The sequence below is a fragment of the Epinephelus lanceolatus genome, chromosome 3, assembly GCF_041903045.1.
Source record: "Epinephelus lanceolatus isolate andai-2023 chromosome 3, ASM4190304v1, whole genome shotgun sequence".
Classification (NCBI taxonomy): domain Eukaryota; kingdom Metazoa; phylum Chordata; class Actinopteri; order Perciformes; family Serranidae; genus Epinephelus; species Epinephelus lanceolatus.
The window spans coordinates 47,048,257-47,070,536 of record NC_135736.1 but is presented as its reverse complement, the minus strand read 5'-3'; the positions used below and the strand labels follow the sequence as shown (position 1 = coordinate 47,070,536).

Sequence of the window (22,280 nt, the reverse complement as noted above, 5' to 3'; positions counted from 1 at the left end):
GTACCGATGTGATACAATCGATTCACGCAGATTTTCTAAAGTATAAAATGTTTACATTTTCGTTCAGATGACACAATAATTTTATTAATCATTAAAATTAATTTCTGTAGCCTCCATGTTGTTCTTAAGCCGAAACGTTCTCATTAAATTAAGAGGAGCTGATCCGGGTCGATTAGCTTTGTCTGTTCTGATTGGAATAGCAGGGAAGAAGCATTTTACATGAACATGCTAACAGGAAACTGAACCTTGTCTTGTTGTAGTAACTTTATATCTTTGTGAATTCACCGCCTCTGTGTCCGGTAGGTTTATTTTGAGTGTTTAGCAGCCACCCGTTCATCTCCTGCCATTGAGGCTCTTAAACGCCCAGTGTTAGCTAAGTTAGCTTAGCAGACAGCAGAGAGTCTGCAGACCAGACAGGCATGCGGTTGTTTTGAGCCTCTTGGGCACAAGTGTGTCAAGATATTATCTATTTTATCTACATCATTTACACACCACTGTAAAAAATTTAGAATCCTGCCTCAAAAGCTTGATTGTATCCAGCCAGTTGTGTGAAAGCACTACTGTATATGTTTGTGTACTGTATATGTCTTTGATGCTGTAAGGTTGTAGAAAGTCCTCCTTACAAATAGATTTTGTATGACAGGTTTGTTTTGTACATGGAGTACTAAACGCGATACAATGGCACAACCAGAGTGGCATCTGAGGGGGACAAAGAGACAAAGATCTCTCTTAGCAACAGTTGAATTAGAACAGATGAAATTAGCAGTCATTGTTAAAAGAAACTAGAACCTTAGCATCAGAAAATGTGAGCTGTGTCCCAAATCTGAGGTAGTCATGGGATGACCTGTCCTGTGCTAGTCTTATTTTCTGGTGTAGAAGTCAAAGAAATGTCAATGTAGCAATGGAAGACTCACAAAAAAAGATTCAGACTGAAGTCTGGGTATCAAAAAATCTCTAATTTACCTGTTGCAGGGCTGTACAGTGGCAGTGGACTAAAAGTGCATAGAGTCCAAAAACGTTTTAGTCCATGTTGGACTTTCTTCAGTGCAGAATGAGACATGCATGCTGGTTCACCATACACATAGGTAACTCTTATAAGACAGCTACCAATAGGTCACATCATTACAAGTCAAAGAGCAAACACAACAAAGCTTAGTGTCAAACAACTGCTGGTACACATACATACACTCACCGGCCACTTTATTAGGTACACCTTGCTGGTGCCAGGTTGGACCCTCTTTTTAATTCTTGGTGTCACAGACTCAACAAGGAGCTGGAAACATTCCTCAGAGATGTTGGTCCATATTGACATGATGACATCACACAGTTGCTGCAGATTTGTCGGCTGCACATCCATGATGAGAATCTCCCGTTCCAGCACATCCCAAAGGTGCTCTATTGGACTGAGATCTGGTGACTGTGGAGGCCATTGGAGTACAGTGAACTCATTGTCATGTTTGAGATGATGTGAGCTTTGTGACATGGTGCGTTATCCTGCTGGAAGTAGCCATCAGAAGATGGGTACACTGTGGTCATAAAGGGATGGACACGCTCAGCAACAATACTCAGGTAGGCTGTGGTGTTTAAACCATGCTCAGTTGGTACTAAGAAAATCTCCCCCACACCATTACACCACCAGCAGCAGCCTGAAGCGTTGATACAAGGCAGGATGGATCCATGCTTCCATCTGAATGTGGTTTTTCCAATCTTCTATTGTCCAGTTTTGGTGAGAAAACCCGTGTGAATTGTAGCCTCAGTTTCCTGTTGTTAGCTGACAGGAGTGGCACCTGGTGTGGTCTTCTGCTGCTGTAGCCCATCTGCTTCAAGGTTGGACAAGGTGTTGTTGCTTCAGAGATGCTCTTCTGCACACCTTGGTTGGAACCAGTGCTTATTTGACTTCCTGTTGCCTTTCTATCATCTTGAACCAGTCTGGCCATTCTCCTCTGACCTCTGGCATCAACAAGGCATTTTGGCTCACTGGATATTTGCTCTTTTTGGGACCATCCTCTGTAAACCCTAGAGATGGTTGTGCTGAAAATCCCAGTAAATACTCAGACCAGCCCGTCTGGCACCAACAACCATGCCACATTCAAAGTCACTTAAATCACCTTTCTTCGTCATTCTGATGCTCCGTTTGAACTTCAGCAGCTCGTCTTCACCATGTCTACATGCCTACATTGAATATCTGCCAGGTGATTGGCTGATTAGCTCTTTGTGTTAACAAGCTGTTGAACAGGTGTACCTAATAAAGTGGCCGGTGAGTACATACATACATACATACATACACACACATACAATTATGGGATGAAAACTGACAAGTGGGGTTCGCAGGTACAGAGAGACAATACGAGTCACAGAAAACACGTCATATCTTATTTTTCATTTAAGCCATTGGGATGGAGTGTTTTAAGGTAAAAGATACATCTGCACTTACACTGGAGTTGAATTTGGTTTATATTACCCCCATGGTGATCAGGTACCATCATGTCAATGCCACAGAATGCCAAATCTGATATAGAATGATTACTGAAAAGTGAAAGTGTCTGGCAACAGCTGATTTAGGATCAGCACGGCGAATGGCAAATTTATGTCCATTGATCTTGAATCTTAAGTTGTTTTCTTGTTTTACCGCCAAAGTGAATGTAGATATAAATGGGGTGACAAAAACACAGCAATTCTTATTTTCAGGTGATTATACACTGAAGACAACAAATTTATTTATATTTAATTTCTGCCAATATATCCCCATAAATCCTTCACATCGGACCATCAAGACTATTTTACATGCCTGGCCAACAGTCTGAAAACTCAAATGCTTTAATTTACAACAATGAGAATAAGAAGAGCTCGACATCCTTAAGTTTTTTTGTTTTTTTTTTTAAATTGTTCGTTTACTTGTTATGACTTAGGAAAGTTTACCAACTGCCATCGGCTGAGTAACTGTCCTGTGGCGAATGAAGTAATCATTCCAGCACTGACCACCCTGTGTGTTTCCTAACAAATGTCTCTGCACCTCCTGCAGCCTGAAGTCATGCTGCCGCTGAAGGAGAAGGATAAACCCATCATCCAGAAGCTGCTGTCAGCTGGCTGCTGTGCCCGCTGTGTCCTCAGGTTCTGCTGTGTGAGCGTCCAGGCTGCCTACAGAAAACCCCACCAGGTAAGAGTCACCTTCTGTGCTCTATTATGAGTGTTTTAAAAGTGCTGGTGTTCCCTCTTAATGCCTTTAACGTACTGACCCATCATGCATTGTGTCAACATCAGGATACACTTAAAGAACTCAAAGCCTTCATCAACAACACAGAGAACAGCAAATCACAAGAATCAGCAGAAGAAAACAGCAAATCCCATGATGCAGCAGTACCAGATCCAACTGAAGACCCCCCAAGTAAAAGAGCGAAACTGGAGCCCAGTGAGACTGGGTGTCTGCCAGAGGACGACGCTGCTGCTGTTGTCAGACTGAAGGATGAAGAGTCGAGTGTGTGTGTGGTGTGTTTGGGGATCCTGCAGGAACTCTGTGGCCCGACTCAGGCTGTAAAGGTGTGTAAAACAGGCACGTACCACAGGGACTGCAGTGACATATTGGTTCAGATAAACTTGATGTTTTGTTCTGCGTTCACAGATAGCAGAGAAGGTGAAGGCAGAAAAGTACGAGTTCGACACTCTGGTGCTGTCTGTCTCTCTGCCTGCTCAGCTGTGTGTCCGAGAGGTCAGTCTATGTGTGTATGTGGTGCTCTAGTGAGTGTTTGTGGCAGCAGGGCAGTGTATGTAGGATTGAGTCCAAATAAACTACAGTGTGTGTTCATGGTATTGAAGCAACATAATTAATAATACATAATACATAATTGTTAACGGGTGTTTATTTTATTCCTGCAGCACTCCTGTTGGCTTCATGTGAAGAAGGAATTAAGGTAAATGATTTTGTCTTGTGTCCTACATTTCAAACGTCACCTCATGTTCAGTCTGGCATCATGTGGAATAACACAATTAAAGGGACATTTCACCCCAAAATACCTTACCTGCTATTTATCAATCTAGATTGTTTTGGCGTGAGTTGCAGAGACTTGGAGATATCAGCCGTAGAGATATAATGAAACTAGATGGCACTCAGCTTGTGGTGCTCAAAGCAAAAAAAATTCAACAGCAATGTCCCTGGTTACTCAAAATAATCCAAAGACCTTGTTGTGAGCGGTTTCACGTAGGGATTCTTTTCCTTCTACCAAACTACACTTGGATGAGAGGCCCGTGCTTGTGACAACGCCAAGCATAAATAATGATGGCATCCTCCTCAGCTGAGTTGTGATGTTAGCAAGCTCGGTGGTGAGCTAGCAGTAGATGCACGCTGCCCTTCTGCACAGTGATATGATTGGTGGGTGTAGTTTGGTGGAAAGAAAATAGTCCCTGGATATCATTTAAAAAATCATGATAGCAGTGCCCTTAAGTGATACCGATTATTTAAAAAAAAAAAATACTTGTGTTGCTCAAAGCACCGAAAAACCCTCAACAGCAATGTTTCTTTCTAGAAATCTCTTTCCAATCTTGTCTACTCACTCAGAGAGAAGAGTATGGCAGTCGACAAGGACGACGTCATCCAGGTGAAGGAGGCCTTTAAGTGGATCATGCAGGGTCAGGTCGCCAAGGAGCTGGGGGGCATTGTAGTAGTTACCAGGGTAGGCCAGAAAAATTCTGTCATTTATTCATCTATTTAAGGAATATGTTTCATACACACGTTTACAATCTTGACGTTATATATTAAACCTTTAATGTTTCCTTTTCAGTTTACATTCTCACAGCCAATTTTGGGATTTAAAAGCCTTTAATTTATATTTTTCTCCCTCTGATTTATTAAAATGATTTTATTTTTCCACACTAGATGACAAATTATGTGGAGCTGACATTCTGTTTTTGTTTGTAATTTCAGAGTTTCTTCGAGGTCGGTGTGGAGTTCACTCACCCAGAGACGGACGCTGACTGCCACTTCCTGTGAGTGCTGGTATCTCTGCAGAGCTACAGAAAGCTGTGATGTTACGTTGCTGACTTTAGATGAATGTAAAAGCAGAATTAAATTAAATGCATGGATCATCACATTAAATGGTAACAATAAGTACACAGGTCAAAGGTCAGAACAACAATTCATGTCACACTGTGTGTTCCAGTACCCATACTGCCGTACGACGGAAAAGGATTTATGTTCCAGTACATAGTATTTCAAATGTAGTATGCCAAAAATACCAGGATGTTCCACTACATCTGGTTGGATTTTGCAATACCCAATGCAGCATGCTTTTCTGCAGCGGACAGTGTGTCACATTGACTGAGCCGCAAACAGATGACAGCTGATTGACAGCTGTTAGTGGTTAGTGGTGTTTGTTTTATCTCCAAGGTAACGGATATCAAAGCAAGAGGGTCAAAGTTCAGGATGTAATGTTATGAGACAGTAGTACGTCCTGATCGTGTTCATACTGCATGCAACAGTACGTAGTTTTTCAGGACAGCTGCAGCACCTACTGAAAGTAAAAAGAAAAAGTATGCGATTCGGAGCACACCCATGGATGATTGTGTTAGTCTTGGACTTTGATGTGGAGCTGACCTCTGACCTGTGAACCTGACTGATGCTCTGCCTTCTGTTTTCTGTCCCTCCCACAGAGAAACAACGTGTGCTGACTGCTTCAAACCCACCAAGAACAAACAGGTGAGGAAGCAACAGAGTGAACGTGTTAAAGAGTTTTTTTTAATCAATAGCATTATGTTTTTTTGTCATGTTGAAACTTACAAGTTTTTAAGACACATTAAAGAAATAGTTTGACTTTTTAAAAAAAAAAAAAAAAAAAATACCAGTTAGAGGAGAAAATCGATACCGCTGTCATGTCTGTCTGTTCAGTATGAAGCTGGAGCCGGGAGATGGTTAGCTTAGCTTAGCATAAAGTCTGGAACCTGGGGGAAAAGAGCTACCCTGGCTCTGTCTGAAGCTCACTAATTAAAATGTTACATCTGAAGTCTAAAAGGAAAACAGTGGAGCATCAGCCAATCGTATTTTTGTTTCTAGCTGTGGCACTTTGTTTTTTGGCTAGCTGACGGTACACTAGCTTTCTGTGCATTGCGGTGCAAACAGGGATCCAATGGGGCAGTGAAATATGATGTTAAAATGGGGCTCAGACATAAATCATAAGTATAGATATTTTTTGACTACATACAAACTGTAGATGGCATTCTGTTGAGGTGCTTTATGGCAAGTAGCGGACACACACAAACACGTGATGATGTAAATACGTTAACTCGTAGTGTGAACACAGTATAGGAAGTCCCCTAGTCTGATTATTAAAGCTTGTGTGTGTGACGGTCAGAGCATTTATACAGCAGTAAATCACTGTTTGATCTGTAAAGATGTAGTGGAGTAATGTCTGCCCTTTTTATATCATATTATCTACAGTATATTATAGGTATAATAAAAACTGTGTTTGTCTTTTGTGTCTTTGTGCAGTCGGTGTTCACCCGGATGGCCGTGGTCAAAGCTCTGGAAAAGATAGATGATGCAAAATTCCTAAAGTAAACATCAGCTTCATATCTGAGTTCTTACTATCTCAGTTTAGGTGTTTTTTTTCTAAAGAGTGCAGATTGAAATATTTGTTAAAACCTTTTCAGACATTACCCTTGTCCACCAGCTCAGCCGAGCAGCAGCTGCATCTCTCAGGACGTCCAGTGTCTCCATGTGTCTGTCTTTGTGGCAGGTATTGTAGGACACACACGCAAACATCTTTTATACTTTTTTTTAATCTGAATTCAGAATCAATAGTGGATCAGTTTTCTGTCCTGATGTTCTGTCTGGTTTCCAGGGAGGTACAACAAGTTCTGTCGCAGTCTACCTCAGACTCCCTGGGTCATCGACGGAGAGAGGAGGATGGAGTCGTCGGTGGAGGAGCTGATCGCAGCGCCCATCCTGTCTGCCTTTAGAGCCGACGGTAAGTCCACACTCTGGTGGCTGGTTGTGGCTGCAGCTTGAGAGCAGTGATCCTGAATGTTTTGTCATGTATTCACCCTTTTTCTTTTGTTACAGGATTCAATTTCTCCTCGTCTGGCAGGGAAGATGTGGATGTCCGGACTCTTGGAAATGGTGAGACACACTCTTTTTTTAAGCTGCACCTCTAGAGGACTTTATCAGCTGTAGTTTGAAGAATGAATTTCTGTTTCGGTTTAATTGGCAGGTCGTCCGTTTGCGATGGAGCTGCTGAATCCTCACAGATCCAGATTCAGCAAAGTGGAGATGAAGCAGCTGCAGGAGGTTGTCTCCATCAGCTCACTACAAAACCTCATCATCATCATCATCCACCTCACAAACTGCAGATAAAACACCTCACTCACACTCTGCTCCAGAGCAAAATATCTCAACAACTACAGCCAGTTTGGTCACGTCTTTTTGTTTTCTTGCAGCCATAAAGATCTCCAGAGAGTAGATCTCACTTTTACACAAACCTGAGGGCACCCGTTCATCTTCAGCCTCTCATCTGGAGCTGGGTCAGGGTGGCAGCAGGCTAAGCAAAGTAGACATTTCTCTCCCAAGCAATGTTTTCCAGCTCCTCACGGGAGCTACAAAAACATTTCCAAACCAGATGAGACATATTATCCCTTTAGCATGTTCTTGGTCTCCTACCAGTTAGACATGCCAAGAAACGATTGATTTTAATTGTGCACAAAAGGAAATCTAAAAAGATGTAGATGCAACAAAGCCACCAAAAATACTACATAAAATATTATACCACTAAAATCCTACTATGCTACTGCAGAATTCACGGTAGTTTTTGAGATATTTAACTTTGGACCAAAGTGTTTAACAGACTGACTATTGAATATTCTGTGAAGCTGATGTTTGTTCTTAATAATTCTCTCTGTTAAAATCTCTCATTACACTGACAGAGCCGCACACATGCAGTGTCTCTGCCCTTACATGTTTTTTACTGACGCTAATCTAAAGGTTTTGTTTTGTTTTTTTAGACCATCAACAAGTCTTCAGACAAAATCAGGGTGAGAGACCTGCAGATTGTTACCAGGTGAGAAGATATGAATCTAAACTGCACCTGCATGGTGATGATTATTATTAGTATTTTTTTTTTTTTTTTTATTTGCAGTTTATAAAACAACAAATATGAAAAATACAGAATAAAATATTTGCCATACATACAATAATAATTGCCTGTATGATGCAGGGTTAGCTCAGTTTACATGGTAGTTGCATTATTTTTTTACCCTCCTCAGCCTGATCCAGTACTTAAAAAATATCTGTGCCTTAAGAAAACCTGCACACCTATATTCTCAGGTAACACATGCTGTTGATTGACACCATCATTAAACCAGACATGCCTGCATGGGGAGCTTTACGCTTCCCTTAATGAAGACTAGTGCATTAAAGAAAACTGTAATGTACAGAGCCATGTTGATTTGGAATAAACTACCACTATACTTAACACAGGTTACCAGTAGGATTACTTTTAAAAAGAAATTAAGAACAGCAGTTATCAAAAAACTACTACTACTGATGTGAAGACATTGTAAATGTGAGATAACTAGCACTAATGGGGATCCTAATAAAGAATAAAGGAGAGAGGAAATTGAAGATGAAGCAGTTGTAGAGTCATACACAGTCTGCTCGTAATGGGGTTATAAATTTGATCAGTTTAGTCCAGATTTGATAGAATTTGTTTTTTTTTTTGGATCCTCAAAGAGAAGGTCAGCTTTTCCATTTTAAATATTTCAAAAATGATTCGGTACTTATCCTCCAGAGTGGGTGGCACTGGGATTAGCCACTTTGTAGTGACTGATTTTTTACTTCCTGCCAAACGGGCCTGCAGCTGCTTTGAATCCCTCCTCTGTTTCAAAAACAGAATGTGATCCAGATAAAGAGTCTCCAAGTTCAGGAGTACTTGAGTTGTAAACACTTTTGTTGATGCGCTTGCAGTGTAAACTTAGTTTGGGACAGTCCCAAAATATTTGCAAAAGGTATGCTTCCATTGAGCCACATACATCTCCAATATATCAAATTCATATTTTTGTACTTTTCCTGATGCTGGGTCTTAGAATGTCGAATATTTTTCCAACAATGTTCTCTCCCATCCATGGAGGAAATTGAGGACCACTGCAAACTGCAAATATCTCCCAAGCCTCTTCAGAGAGCTGATTCCTGCTTCTTTTCCCCACTTTTCTTTAAAATAAAGGTGTTTTCATTTTTGGCGTAATAAACTGCATGAAAAAAATATGACAAATGAGCATAAAAGACAGCTGACGGTTGTGTTAACCTGCAGGGAGGCCATGAGTCGGATGAAGGAGGGAGAGGAGGAGAAAACCAAGTCATACACGGCGCTCGTCTGGACTCAGAAACCCATTCAGAGTGAAGACATCGCCTTCATCGATGACATCAAGGTCACTACAACACACACACACACAGTCAGTCACATCAGTTTGTGTGTACAGCCAAGAGATTAAAGATATTATTCAGGCTGATTTGTGACCCAAGATGCTGAACTAATCATTTGCACATCAAACTGCATCCCACATTTTAAACAGGCCTGTGATGTTTTTAAATTGAGTTTGAGGTTAGATTGATGCAAACAGAAATGTATTATCTCCATGGGAGATCCAGAGTGACCACCAGTAGAAAACAGTGACGCTGCAGGAATAAACCAACTGTCCTATCGAGCAGATGAAGATTAAAATCTAAAATAAAGTCTCTGGCTGTCGTTGATCCTGTCAGGATCTGACTCTGGACCAGAAGACTCCTCTGAGGGTGTTGCACCGACGGGCACTGGCCGTCCGTCAGCGAGTCGTCCACAGTATGACCACCCGCTTCCTGGACTCTCATCACTTCTACCTGGGGCTGAAGACACAGGCCGGGACGTATCCTCACATCTGTTCTTTCTCTGTCTAGCTTAAATCATTAAATCAGCGAGACTGAAAGTCTGTAGAAACGTTAGTGGTCCCATGATGCTTTAATGCTCATTACACACCCCAATATAAAATTACTGGATGTAAGAATCATAAGATATTCTTCTTAGATCTGTACTACCAGTGAGGAAAAATGCAAAGGATATCAAGAGGAGGGCGCCAGAGGAAAGGCCAAGTTGTTTTACCCGCTGCCAGTGGTGGAGTGTCACTACAGTTACTCAAGTACTTTACTTCGTTATGAGACAAATATTGTACTTTTACCTCCACTGCATTTATTTGATACTGAAGAATATTTAGGAATTTCGGATACTCTGGTTCAAGGACTTTATCAACTCAGTGATGTGTCAGTCAGGACAGATGAGCACATGCAGGAGGTTTCATTTCACTCTTTTATTTGAAGGCAGTTTGAGCTGGTTTGTCTAATTAACAATCCAACAACAGTATTTCAACTTCAAACACAATAACTTAACTGCAGCAAATAAATATTGATCCTCTAAGGTTACTCTAAATGCATTTACATCAAAGGAAACTTAAAACAATTCGAAGGTGGTATGAGGCTGGTCCACATGCTCCTTTGTTCTCCCGAGTAAAAAGGACTCCCACCTATGAGCTGCTGCTACATGTAGACTCTGGGCTCTGCCCATTCAGGAAGAGGGAGGCAGGTGGGAGTGGCTGGGGATTGTCAGTGCAGGTAGATGGAGACAGGTAGAGGGTTGCTCATCCCTAACCCCTATAAAGAAAATAAGCTGCAACATTAAAGCGTTAAAAACATTAATGCATCGGGGCGTCGGTAGCGTAGTGGATAGTGCCGGCGCCCCATGTACAGAGGCGATGCCTCACTGCAGTGGTCGCAGATTCGACTCCGGCTTGCAACTCTTTGCTGCATGTCAACCCCCACTCTCTCACCCTCACCCTGTTTCAATCTGTCCTGTCCATTAAAGGCAAAAAGCCCAAAAAAAAAAATCATTTTGGACAAGTACTTCTCCTTTTGGTATTTAAAGTATATTTTGATGCCAATACATTTGAACTTTTACTTAAAGTAAAGTACAAGTACCTCACATTTGAACTGAAGTACAGTCCTTGAGTAAATGCACTCCCCTCCACTGGTTCCTGTACCTTGTGTTCACAAAGTGCTCCTGAACATCAGCCAACAGTTACATCAAAGAGTTCGTCCACGGAGACTTCGGTCGCACCAAACCCAACCTGTGTCAGCTGCTGAAGACCGATACCGACATCCTGGAGCTCGACGTGGAGGTGAGATTATCATCCATTAGGAAATGTAAAATCTGTTTATGTGACACATACATGAAAGAACTGCATGCATTCATTCATTCATTCATTTTCCGTAACCGCTTATCCTCTTGAGGATCACGAGGGGCTGGAGCCTATCCCAGCTGACACTGTGTGAGAGGCAGGGTTCACCCTGGACAGGTCACCAGACTATCACAGGCCTGACACATAGAGACAGACAACCATTCACACTCACATTCACACCTACGGACAATTTAGAGTCACCAATTAACCTGCATGTCTTTGGACTGTGGGAGGAAGCTGGAGCACCTGGAGGAAACCCACGCTGACACAGGGAGAACATGCAAACATGCATTACATACTTTTCAGTGTATGTCATTCATTGTGCAAAGTAAGAAAAAGCATGTTGGCCGACTCCAGTAGTTCATTGTAAAGCCAGTATCAGCCGATATTGATGATGTGCTGATATTATCGTGCACCCCTAGTTGTTTTTCAATGTGGAGAAAATGAGCAAAATATATCAGCTATAAAACTGTGACTGAATTGTCACATCAGGCGTCCCATATCTTTATGTTTCCTCTCTCAGTCTGTGGATGTGGACTGGCCTCCGCCCATACCAGAGTGAACGCTGCCGCCGCCTTCATCCTGTCTCTGAGAGGCCACAGATGTTCAATTTCCATGAGACCGAAGGTGACCGTGTGTAGGAGAACGACACCAGACCATGGATGTGGTTCAGAGTGCCTGAGACTGTAACCATAATGTGGAGGTGAAGAGGAAACCATGAACTCACAGCAGTTACACAGTCCTGCTGGCTGCTTTGTGAAGCCTGCTCCGTTCATGGTTTGGTTCTGGATTTGCCTCCTTGACTGTGTCTTCAGTTTTATCACAGCAAATGTTTTTGTACACTTTCGAGTGGTCTTCTTCTGTTGTGATTAGTTTCAGGCAAGTCGTTTTTTCTGTAACAAGACTGTAAGTGAAATGAAGCAGTGACGCTCATTAAACCAGAATTGTTTTGTTTGGTATGAAAATGTAGAGACAGATTTTCTATTTTCACTTTTTACCACCAGTGATGCAAAAAAACGTCCAGTTTGTCCTGATGATGGCGCCAGAGGATCAGTGTTGTTACCTAAATCAGTAGGGTTGCTTTTCATTAAGCTACATACGCTTCCTTGTGTCCTCTCTCCTTCTGTGAACCAGATGTCATTCCCCTCTTCTACCATCATGAAGGATCTTCCAATCCCTTAAATGCACCTGGAGGAGTCAAGGAGAGAGGAGGCTTCTGGAGGAGCTTAGCTTAGCTGATGTTGCTTAAGACTGATGCTATGGAAACAAGGATTACTTATTTGGTAGCATCGGCTCCTCGCGTCCTGTTTTCACATCCTCACTGAGAGGAGCTAAGACACAAGCAAGGGAACTGAGGAGCCACGTAAGGATGTTGAAAAACATCCTTAAGTCTGAATTTTATCATCCTCAGCTGAGTTTCACGTAGCTTCATTCAAGATCTCAGACTTCATGCTGCTGAATCACAGAGTAATCGCTCCTGATGTAAACCTGAGGGGGAAAAACCAAACAATATTTAATTTACTGTTATCCAGCAGCACGGTTGTATCATCAAAGGTGTCGTCATCTCATTGACAAACAATTCTATGATAAAAGGGTAAAATATTGTGGAAACCAACGTTTCTGTTAAGTATTTCCACGACATATTTCTACAACTTCAAGATAAAATACCAAAAATGTTTAGATGTTTCCTCTCAAGGTCTGCAGAGGAAAGACTGATGAGGTCACAGATGGGGTCAGTAGGTCAACAAGATAACAACTAGCATGCTAACGTTTGCACAATAACTATTGTTGTCATTATACATCATCATTGCTGCATTAGGGGAGTGAATCGTAAGAGACCCCAAGATACAATATTATCTCGATCCTGAAGTCACAATATCATATAACGTTTCGCGATATGCTGATTATTGGGATAATATATATTTTTATTTTTTACATTTTTTCAACGACAAATTGTAAAATTGTAAAGTAAAACTTTGCCAACATCTGTCGTATCTAATAAGATAAAGTTTTCAGTCATCTCACTTCACTCACTTTTCATTTCAGCAAAATGTATCTAAAAATAAATTTATTTTATTCTTCTAATAGGCTACCAAACATTTCATTTCTACTGTCAATATTAATAATTTAGATCATAAAAAATACATACTTGGCATCTGTGTATTGATATAATATTACCACATGGATACGAAGCTGATTCGATTTATTTTTCCCACCTTTCACATCAGTTGGTGCTGTTCTCACAGCAGACATGATGCTCTCTGTTATCTGATGTAACTGAGTCTCACATTTCAAGTGTCTCCAAATTAATTTTTACAGCAAACTGAACTGAAACAAATGAACCTGGAAAATATTAATATCACATTAGGAAGTCTGATTCTCTGGTGTGTGGGACTGGCTATCAAACGCAATACTGTTTCATACAAGCCATATTATCAAAGAGTCCCTAAAGATATTGGAAGATGGCATTGAATGTGGCATTGAAAACTCAATTGTAATAGCCAGGTTTCAACCAGTAGAGGGCAGTCACTGGGCATATTTTTAACACAATATGTAGAATTCAAATACTTTACACTTAAATGTCAAGACTTGGACCTATCCACATACATTAGTGTTCAACTGATACAAGTGGTTTTGGGGTTTAGTTACTTTTTTAAATATCAATATTGTTATTACTATTTGACAGGTCATCAGTCACTGCAACTTCTGACAGCTGTCAGTCAGCTGTCAAGCTGTCATCTGTTTGCAGCTCAGTCGATGTGACGAGGATTGTGGGTCAGAACAGCCAAAAAACGCATGCCGGCGTGCAGACTGCAAAATCAGACGAGATGCAGTAGAATATCCTGGTGTTTTTGGCATGTATTGTGACGTACTGAAACTTTTTTGTCCGCGCACTATATACTATGGTAGTATGGGGATTGGAACGCACAGATGATGTCACACAGTAGTTAACCTTTGACCTTTTGGATACAAAATGTCATCACATTTATCATTTTATCTTATTAAACATTTGTGTGAAATTCCGTAATAATTAGCATATTAATTCTTGGTTTATGGCCAAAAACATGTTTTGAAAGGTCACAGTGACCTTTGACCACCAAATTCTAATCAGTACATCGCTGAATCCACGGGTGCACTTGTTCCAAATGTGAAGTTATCCCCTAAAGGTGTTCTTGAGATATCACATTTGTGAGAATGAGACAGGTGCAAGGTCACAGCCAATTCTAATCAGGTAATTGTTGAGTCCAAGTGGATGTTTGTGCCAAATTTTCAGAAATTCCGTCAAGGCATTTTTGAGATATTTTGTACACAAGAATAAAACAAACAAGGTCACAATGACCTTGACCTTTGACCACCAAATTTTGATAAATTAATTGTTGAGTCCAAGCGGACATTTGTGCCCAATTTTAAGAAATTCCCTCAAGGTATTTTTGAGATTTTGCTTACACAAAAATAAGAGAAACGAGGTCACAATGACCTTGACCTTTGACCACCAAATTTTGATAAGTTAATTGTTGAGTCCAAGCAGACGTTGGTGCCAAATTTTAAGAAATTCCCTCAAGGCATTTTTGAGACAAACAAGGTCACAATAACCTTGACCTTTGACCACCAAATTTTGATCAGTTAATTGTTGAGTCCAAACGGACGTTTGTGCCAAATTTTAAGAAATTCCCTCAAGTTTTTTTTTTTTTGAGATTTTGCTTACACAAGAATAAGAGAAATGAGACCGGGTGACCTTGACCTTTGACCTTTACCACCAAAATCTAATCTGAGTCCAAGTGAACGTAAAAAGAAAATTGAGGAAATTCTCTCATGGCCTTCCTGAGATTTCACGTTCATGAGAATAAGACGCAAGGTCACAGTGACCTGACTACCCAAAATCTAACCAGTTCTTTGACACACAACATTTTCTTGAGGCTTACTTGAGATACCGTGAAAAAGGCGTCCTTTAACATCGGCATGATACGTGGCCGGTTGCCGTTATAGTTTAACGGCGCCCGGCGTCATCAGGGGAAAACGTGGCAGGACAAGGCCCGGGTGATGGAGGGCGGGAGGTGTGGTGGATGGGTCAAACAAACATCGACTTTCACCCAAGAGAGAAGTGTTTGCACCCCTAAGATCCTAAAGACAAACCCTGTTCTTTTTTCCTAAACCTAACTACGTGCTTTTGTCAATTTGCCGTGTTGTACCGAGTGCGTTTATTTTGAAAGAAACTGTATGCAAACGTTAAATTTCCTGTGAAACAGAAGCGTGTTTTGAAAGAAGACAATGCATGTAACAGGCAGAACTTAACCCGGCGTCCCAGAACGTCCACAACCAACACACCCAGGGTACCTTGGACGTCGCATGTGGACGTGGAAAGTCCATGAGCAGGACGCCAATATGTGACGAGGTTGGAGTGAGAAATAAAGGGTCACGACAGCAGAAACCCTGAAATGTATTTCTTTTAATTTAATTCAAAATAAATACTACCACGGCAACGCAAGTCCACTACTGGGTTCTTGCCCTAATGTTTTGGTAAGAAAACAAACAAGCAAACGATCCAAAGAAAAAAGAAAAAAAAAAAAGAATAAAAAGAGACTTCAGTTAATGCATCCATCATCATCATCATCATCATCATCGTCATCATCATCATCACCATCATCATCATCATCATCATCTTCAGCGACTTTCAAGAGGTGCCTTTTTTAACGACATACAAGGTAACACTGCCTAGAATGACAAACATAAATAAAACAAATACTATGGTACAAAAAAAATGGGGTCAAGGAGGAGCAGGGGATGATGGGATTGGAACAACCTGATGAAACCAGCACTGCAAAATAAAATAAAAAATAAGAGGTCACCCATGGTCCCACTTTTTTGTATTTTTTTTTTCTTTTTAAAGAAGGTGAAGGGAAACAGAAACGACAGTGCAGACTCCACAGTTACAGTTATGTCCTCTCACAGAACGTCAGGAGTCGATCGTTTTTGGGGACCACGGCGACTGACAGAAAGGCGGGGGTGGGGTTTGTCTCCATGGAAACATCCTCCGTGGATGATAACAAGTCGAGTCGGTGCATTGACCCGAGACGAACAAAAAAAAAAAATCGATGGAAGGGTCCAGTCTTTGACACTGTCTTATTTTTTTTCCTTCTTTTTATTTATTTTTTCTTAAATGCAGTTTTTGAGTCGGTTGTGGTTGTTGTATTTTTCGTCACTATTCTCATCAGCAAGCTTGAAGTACAGTCACACAGAAAAGAAATGTTTATGTCTCGTCTGTCAAGATGCCACCAAAGACCAAAAAAAAGAAGAAAAAAAGGCATTGCATATTTACATCAAGAAGTTTGGGGCGACTTTTTTCTGGCAGTCCTCACAGTCTTCATACATGAGTGTCTCACGGCTCAGTTTTCTCGTGATCTGTGACATGATTAGTGATTTATTGATACCCTCGGTTCAGGTTTAAAAACCACGTCTGTGTGTAAATAAATGTATCTCATAATACTGACAGGACAGACGGGGACCAGAGTCCTGCATCTGGAGCTGGAAGCCTCGTTTCTGTTGGTGTCTGCGTGATAAATTAAAATTTCTTCACTCTGATTTATCGTCTTTAAACAGTCTCTGTTTATGTGTGTGTGTGAAGATGAATGGAAACCTTGTGTGTGCTGTCAGGGTTCCTGCACAGCTCCAATAAAGACTTCTGTTTTTACTCGATATGTTTAACAGTCATGTTTCTCTCTTCACTTTTATACATGAACTTCAAGAAAACGATGATTTTCCAAAAATCTTTAGCAACTGCAAACATCTTTACAGACCTGGAAAACCTCTAATTCTTCCTCCGAACCTTCCTGGATGTGTGCAGGAACCCTGAAAGTGTGAAGTGAGAACAGCAGAGCAGATGAAGTGGGCAGTATTCTCCAGAAACAAATAAAAATTTAACTTGTTTCTTACAGATGAAGTAGTCGATACACAATCAAAGAGAAATATTAATTTTAGCTTTGATCTACATAATGAGTTCATAATGTTGTGATGTTTACTTCAATCACTGACTCAGTACATGAGTCAGTTTTCTGAATGAAGGTTTTTCAGTTGTCAAGTGTTGTACACCCCAAGACCACTAGAGGGCAGGACTCACTGAGGTTGTTCTGATACTTCATGGACATATTTCTAGACTACCATTACATCATATTTTATATCAAAACTGTCAGTAACTGGCAAGTGGCAGCTGAAAAATGAAGTCACAAATGCTAAAAAACTGCAGTTCCTTCTAATGGCCACATGAGGCTGGCTCCAAGAGCGAGTCAATCCCCACAGACCCCCCAAGTTAAAATGCCGAACTTTACAGCTGAAATAATCACGTTAACAGCCACGTACAAAAAATGGTTTTGGTCTCTGTAGCTAATTTCACCATTTATGACAACTGTACATGGGTAAATATTTATATAAGTCACCTGGGTGACGGCGTAACCTTGGCATAAAAAAACTGAATTGGCGGTCTGAAGAGGAAAAGGAACAGGTGTGATTATTTGCAGATGATTATCTGCGACTGGCAACTGTCATGATTCACTTTCTGTGCATCTAGTGATGCGGCCCAACCTGTGGTGTTCGAGTTATTAACAACTTACAGAAACTTTGCGTGCAATAGTCCACCTTCCACCTTCTCTTCCCCCTCTTTATCACTCACACGCACGCTCTAAGTCCTACTGAAGTCAGATCACGTTTGGGTGGTTGATTTGCAAATATAAACATGATTGAAAGAAGTAGATTTTCAGATTACAAGGACTACAGTATGTGACGGAAGAATAAATTTATGATATTAGCTTTAAAGAACTGGGAAAAACGACAAATTCAGGCTTCTAGTCTCACGAGAATAGGAGAAGTATGCTGCCTTCGTGTTTTCTGTGTTCAAGAAAAGAGTCCCTCTCTTCTTGTATTCACAACTTCAAAAGTGGAAGTTTTCTGAAAACTCCAAGTTCAGGAGTTACGATGTGTTTGCTGACATTTTCAGAAATGGCAGTGGATGGTAAGATTCGTTGTTATTTTAGTCATAGAGAGTTTTCTTCATAAATTTTACGACATGTCTGAGGAAAATGTTGATAAAGAGTTGGTTTTTTCCTCAGTCACTATGCCTTTGCATTTCCTGCATTTGGTGACCCGTTTGCTGGCCTACTAAACTATTAGCCCCAGTAGCTTCTAGATGCCGACAGAAACATCCATGTTGCTGTTGCTCTCACAACTTTAAACAGTGAATAAAGCAGTTTCGCCTTAAAAAAATCTGCGTTTTTACGACACTCTGGTCCAGGAGGAGCAATATAGAGCCAGTGTTTGTTGTGTTCGCTCTGGGCTACTGTAGAAACATGGCAGCGCAACATGGCGATCTCTGTAGAAAAGGACCTGTTCCATGTGTAGATACAAACAGCTTATTCTAAGGTAAGGAAAACACAATTCTTATTTTCAGGTGATTATACACTAAAACATACTTATTATATTATATTACATTTCTGCCAATATATCCCCCTAAATCCTACACACTGAGCGAAAAGAGGCGGGACTTAGGAAGGGAAATTAAGTGGGAGACTTGTGCCTCTCTGTTGGGTTTATACTTTCCTTAGCAGGTAGAGGGAGGGAAAAATGGACCATCAAGTGTTTAATGTGCCCCTCAAGGAGTTAACACATTTGTAGAAAGTGAAACACCTCAGCTGTGACACCGACCCCTGCGTGGACCGACTTCGACTTCAGCTTCACCTGACATGAGCTGTTATAAAAACACACCTGTAGCAGCAGTGAATATTCTCATGTTCTGTTCATTTCAGAAAACACCAACTTTGATTTTGTTTGGAGTAAACTGCCGACTTCAGTCTGATATCACAGCTGTTTCCTGTTTGTGACTGTAGATATATATGGTGTGTTTGCATGTGTGTGTGTTTGTGTGTGTGTGTGTGCTATGACAGCATGAAGTTGACCCCCATGTCCCACATACATACAGTACATACATACATACATTAAGCCACATTTCCCTGTGTAAACACCCATTCCACTAGTCCTACAGCTACGATGAGGAAACAAAGAGCGGAGGTGAAGAGGAGGAGGAGGAAGAGGAGGAGGAGGAAGAGGAGGAGGAGAAGCGGTGAGAAAGCAGAGAAAGGCCTCGTTCCCCTGCCGGCTGTGGAAAGCTGGAGCGGTTAGCTGAGTTTGAACGCGGTTGTGCTCTGTGGCGCCTGAGTGAACTGTGCAGTTTCTGGCAGTTTAGTGTTTCCTGTTTCAAAATAAAAGAACAAACTCAGAAGTAAAGCGCAAGAAAGAAAAAAAAAACACATGGGTTGAAAAAATACAAGCGCAAAGTAGTAACACTGCAACGATGAAAGGAATGATACAGACTCGTCCATTCTCGTCCTTCTTTTGTTTTTGTGTTTTTTTTCTTTTTTTTTTTGTTTACCTGTAGACGGTGATTTTCATTGCCATGGGATTGGGGGAATGTGCGCTGCCATGGCAAATGTATGAGAAGGAAAATATATATTTTTTTTTTGTAGTTTTTTCTTTTTGAGTGAACCACGAGCCATGCACTTATTCTTAACTAAGAATGACCCCTCATAACCCCAAAACCCGCCCACCCTCTCCCAATAAACAAAACAAAACACCCTGTCGGTATGATACGAAACATCTGCACACGTAAGGCAACATTTTTGGTTTTTTGTTCCCTAAAACGGCTCTTCCAAACCAAGTGCAAAAAGTCAAAAGAAGAAAAAAGGGCAGAAACAACAAACAAACAAAAAAAAGATGAACGCAACCCGGGTCGACAACTTAATACTGACAGAGAGAAAAAATAAATAACAAAAACATTGCCTTCTGCAGTAAATAGCGCTGAAAATGTAGGAGACTTATTTTTTTAGTGTGGGGAGACCGGCTGGAGTCTATCCCACTGTGCAAAAACCTCTTTTAAAGTCCCTAAAAAGACTTCTCCCCGTCTGTGAGGAGGCAGAGAAGGAGAAAAAGAGGGGAGACTGGTATTTTTTTTTTCCTAAAATGGCTACGTGTTTTCCTCAAAATGGCCACGAATGGGGACGATACTGGCTGGCTGGGCCGGAGCGCTCACTCCCGCCCGCTGGCTGAGTAGGAGAACTGTGGGAAATGAGGCCTTCGCTCGTTGTCCGCTGCGTCCATCCCGTCCTCGTCATCTGCAGAGAGACAGAGGAGCATTACAGGCAAACATAAGCTAACTTACATTTCCTTATCTACATATGTCATAAGATTTTAGCCTCATCAGTCTATCTACCTGTCCAATATCTGATTGGATGGATTGAAACTTGGTACAAACATTCCTGTCAGCGTATGTAGAGGGTAGAGGTCCACTGATTTATCGGTTTGGCCTATTAATGAGTGCCAAGTTTCGCTGTCAATATCATTGGAACTTGGCTCTGACACTGGCTTGAATTTTTTGGCTAAATCGCAACAGCGGGTCAAGTGCTAAAACACTAAAGCTCACGTGAGGGTGTTACTGAGTGAATGCTTCCATTTCCTGTTTTAAATCAAAAGCCCTTTTTTAAGATAAATGTGTTTTTTAAGTTTTATGAATCATTGAGAGTATTTTAAGTATTCTGAAAATACAAAATCACTCATCTCTAAATTATCTTCTTTCAAATAATATTTGATTTTTTTTTTTACCAATTACAAAATAATTGAAATACATATTTTAAACACAGGTAACAGAAATACTGCACATGTCTGATCAACGTTTTGCATTGGGGCTCCATACAGGAAGTCAAGTTAATGTCATTGTGTACCTGAAAGTCTCAGATCGAGGAAAAATAATAGCTGAAAACATAAAAATCACTCCCGCCTAGATATTTTTTATGGTCAGTTTGATGTTTAGCTCCAGATTTATCTATATATTTATTTATTTCAGTATCTATTACTTTGACTCGTAAGATTAATCGGCTATCAGCTTTTTCCTGTTCCAAACTATAGTTATTATATCAGCCTTTTAAAATCCACTAATAGTGGCCCTCTAGTAGAAAGACGAGATTACATTTTTCCGGCGGAGTGATGGTGATGGTCTGTGCTGTGAACTCCTCATCGAAGTAGCGTGTGTCCGTCTCTGAGCTGACCTGGGGCTGGAAAGGTGGGACCAGCTGGAACAAGACAGGAAGTAAAGACAGAGTAAAGAAAGCAGAAAATAGTTACATTAAAGAATCAAATAATTTTGACTTTGTTTTTTCTCTAAAGAATGACTTACACCAACTAATCCATCATCCAACAGTAGCAATAACCATAACTTTGATACCAGGCGTGCATTAAGTGGTTGTTTTTCACTTCCTGTTTCTAAAACCAGTGCAAGGCAACATACTGTTATGTTCAGGGGAATGAAAATATGGAATGGTTTACAATCAGACTTTACACATTTAACAAGAAAAACTGTTTTAAAAAAGGTTAAAGAAATACTTGATGGCAACAGAACACCAGCCCCTCTTCAAAAAGGACATGTTTTGTTATGTAATATCTGTCTGACATTGAATCTCACCTTTATTTTCATTAGTTGTAAAGGGCAGACTTTTTATACAAACTTCTATTAACAAAATGGTTTCAAGTTTCAATTATAGTAATAACATGTTTATTCTGACAACAATAACCCTTCCATTTTCATTAGTTTAAGGGTCATTCCAACTGATATTAATATAAATTCTGTGATAACATGAAACCACCATATTTTCTGAGATGGTTATCGTACTGTGAAAATCTTATACAACTGCAACCCTACTTCACAGTAGTGGGAGGAGTCAAACTAGCTAGTCATGCTAGCCCTGCTTAGCATCTGTGTATCACCTCTGCGATCATAATAGAATACAGTAACTTCAACACCTGCTCACTTTAGAAGGACCACCACAAGCAAACGTGTTCTCTGTTTAGATTATCAAAAAGACAGTGGATCATAGTTGTTTGTTTTGGCAGGGAAAATATAAAAGACAATGTCATCCAGGAGTGTGTGGACACTGAAGGAAAGTTGACTCCACCATTCCTTCCTCCCTCTGGTTCTTCTAGCAGAGGAGCAGAGCACAGCC

The 22,280-nt window shown here is 40.7% G+C and overlaps 2 protein-coding genes across 2 annotated transcripts in view; one reads left to right on the top strand and one right to left on the bottom strand.

Annotated features, from left to right (window-relative positions):
• The first annotated feature begins 185 nt into the window (after positions 1–185).
• On the top strand, positions 186–13,329 carry pus10 (pseudouridine synthase 10). The gene is made up of 18 exons (XM_033624422.2): positions 186–299; positions 3,023–3,157; positions 3,262–3,537; positions 3,620–3,706; positions 3,874–3,908; positions 4,553–4,667; positions 4,919–4,980; positions 5,644–5,689; positions 6,479–6,543; positions 6,640–6,725; positions 6,831–6,956; positions 7,052–7,108; positions 7,200–7,276; positions 7,987–8,042; positions 9,291–9,408; positions 9,740–9,882; positions 11,085–11,184; positions 11,768–13,329. The coding sequence occupies exons 2-18, from the start codon at positions 3,032–3,034 to the stop codon at positions 11,804–11,806; spliced, it is 1,614 nt and encodes a 537-aa protein (XP_033480313.2). The 5' UTR covers positions 186–299; positions 3,023–3,031; the 3' UTR covers positions 11,807–13,329.
• A 6,291-nt stretch (positions 13,330–19,620) lies between these two features.
• The window catches only part of akt3b (v-akt murine thymoma viral oncogene homolog 3b), a 32,948-nt gene continuing 30,288 nt past the window's right edge, over positions 19,621–22,280 (bottom strand). The window contains exons 13-14 of the mRNA XM_033624742.2: positions 21,251–21,353; positions 19,621–20,399 (exon numbers count right to left, since the gene is read on the bottom strand). Of these exons, the coding sequence (XP_033480633.1) occupies positions 20,314–20,399; positions 21,251–21,353 (189 nt within the window). The 3' untranslated portion in view covers positions 19,621–20,313. The remainder of the gene's footprint in view (positions 20,400–21,250; positions 21,354–22,280) is intronic.

Bases quoted from the DNA above. Each gene is read 5' to 3' on its own strand.
- pus10 (XM_033624422.2), top strand. From the start codon at position 3,032: ATGCTGCCGCTGAAGGAGAAGGATAAACCCATCATCCAGAAGCTGCTG. The intron at 3,538-3,619 runs GTGTGTAAAACA...CTGCGTTCACAG, and splicing joins GCCCGACTCAGGCTGTAAAG to ATAGCAGAGAAGGTGAAGGC. The intron at 6,957-7,051 runs GTAAGTCCACAC...CTTTTGTTACAG, and splicing joins GTCTGCCTTTAGAGCCGACG to GATTCAATTTCTCCTCGTCT.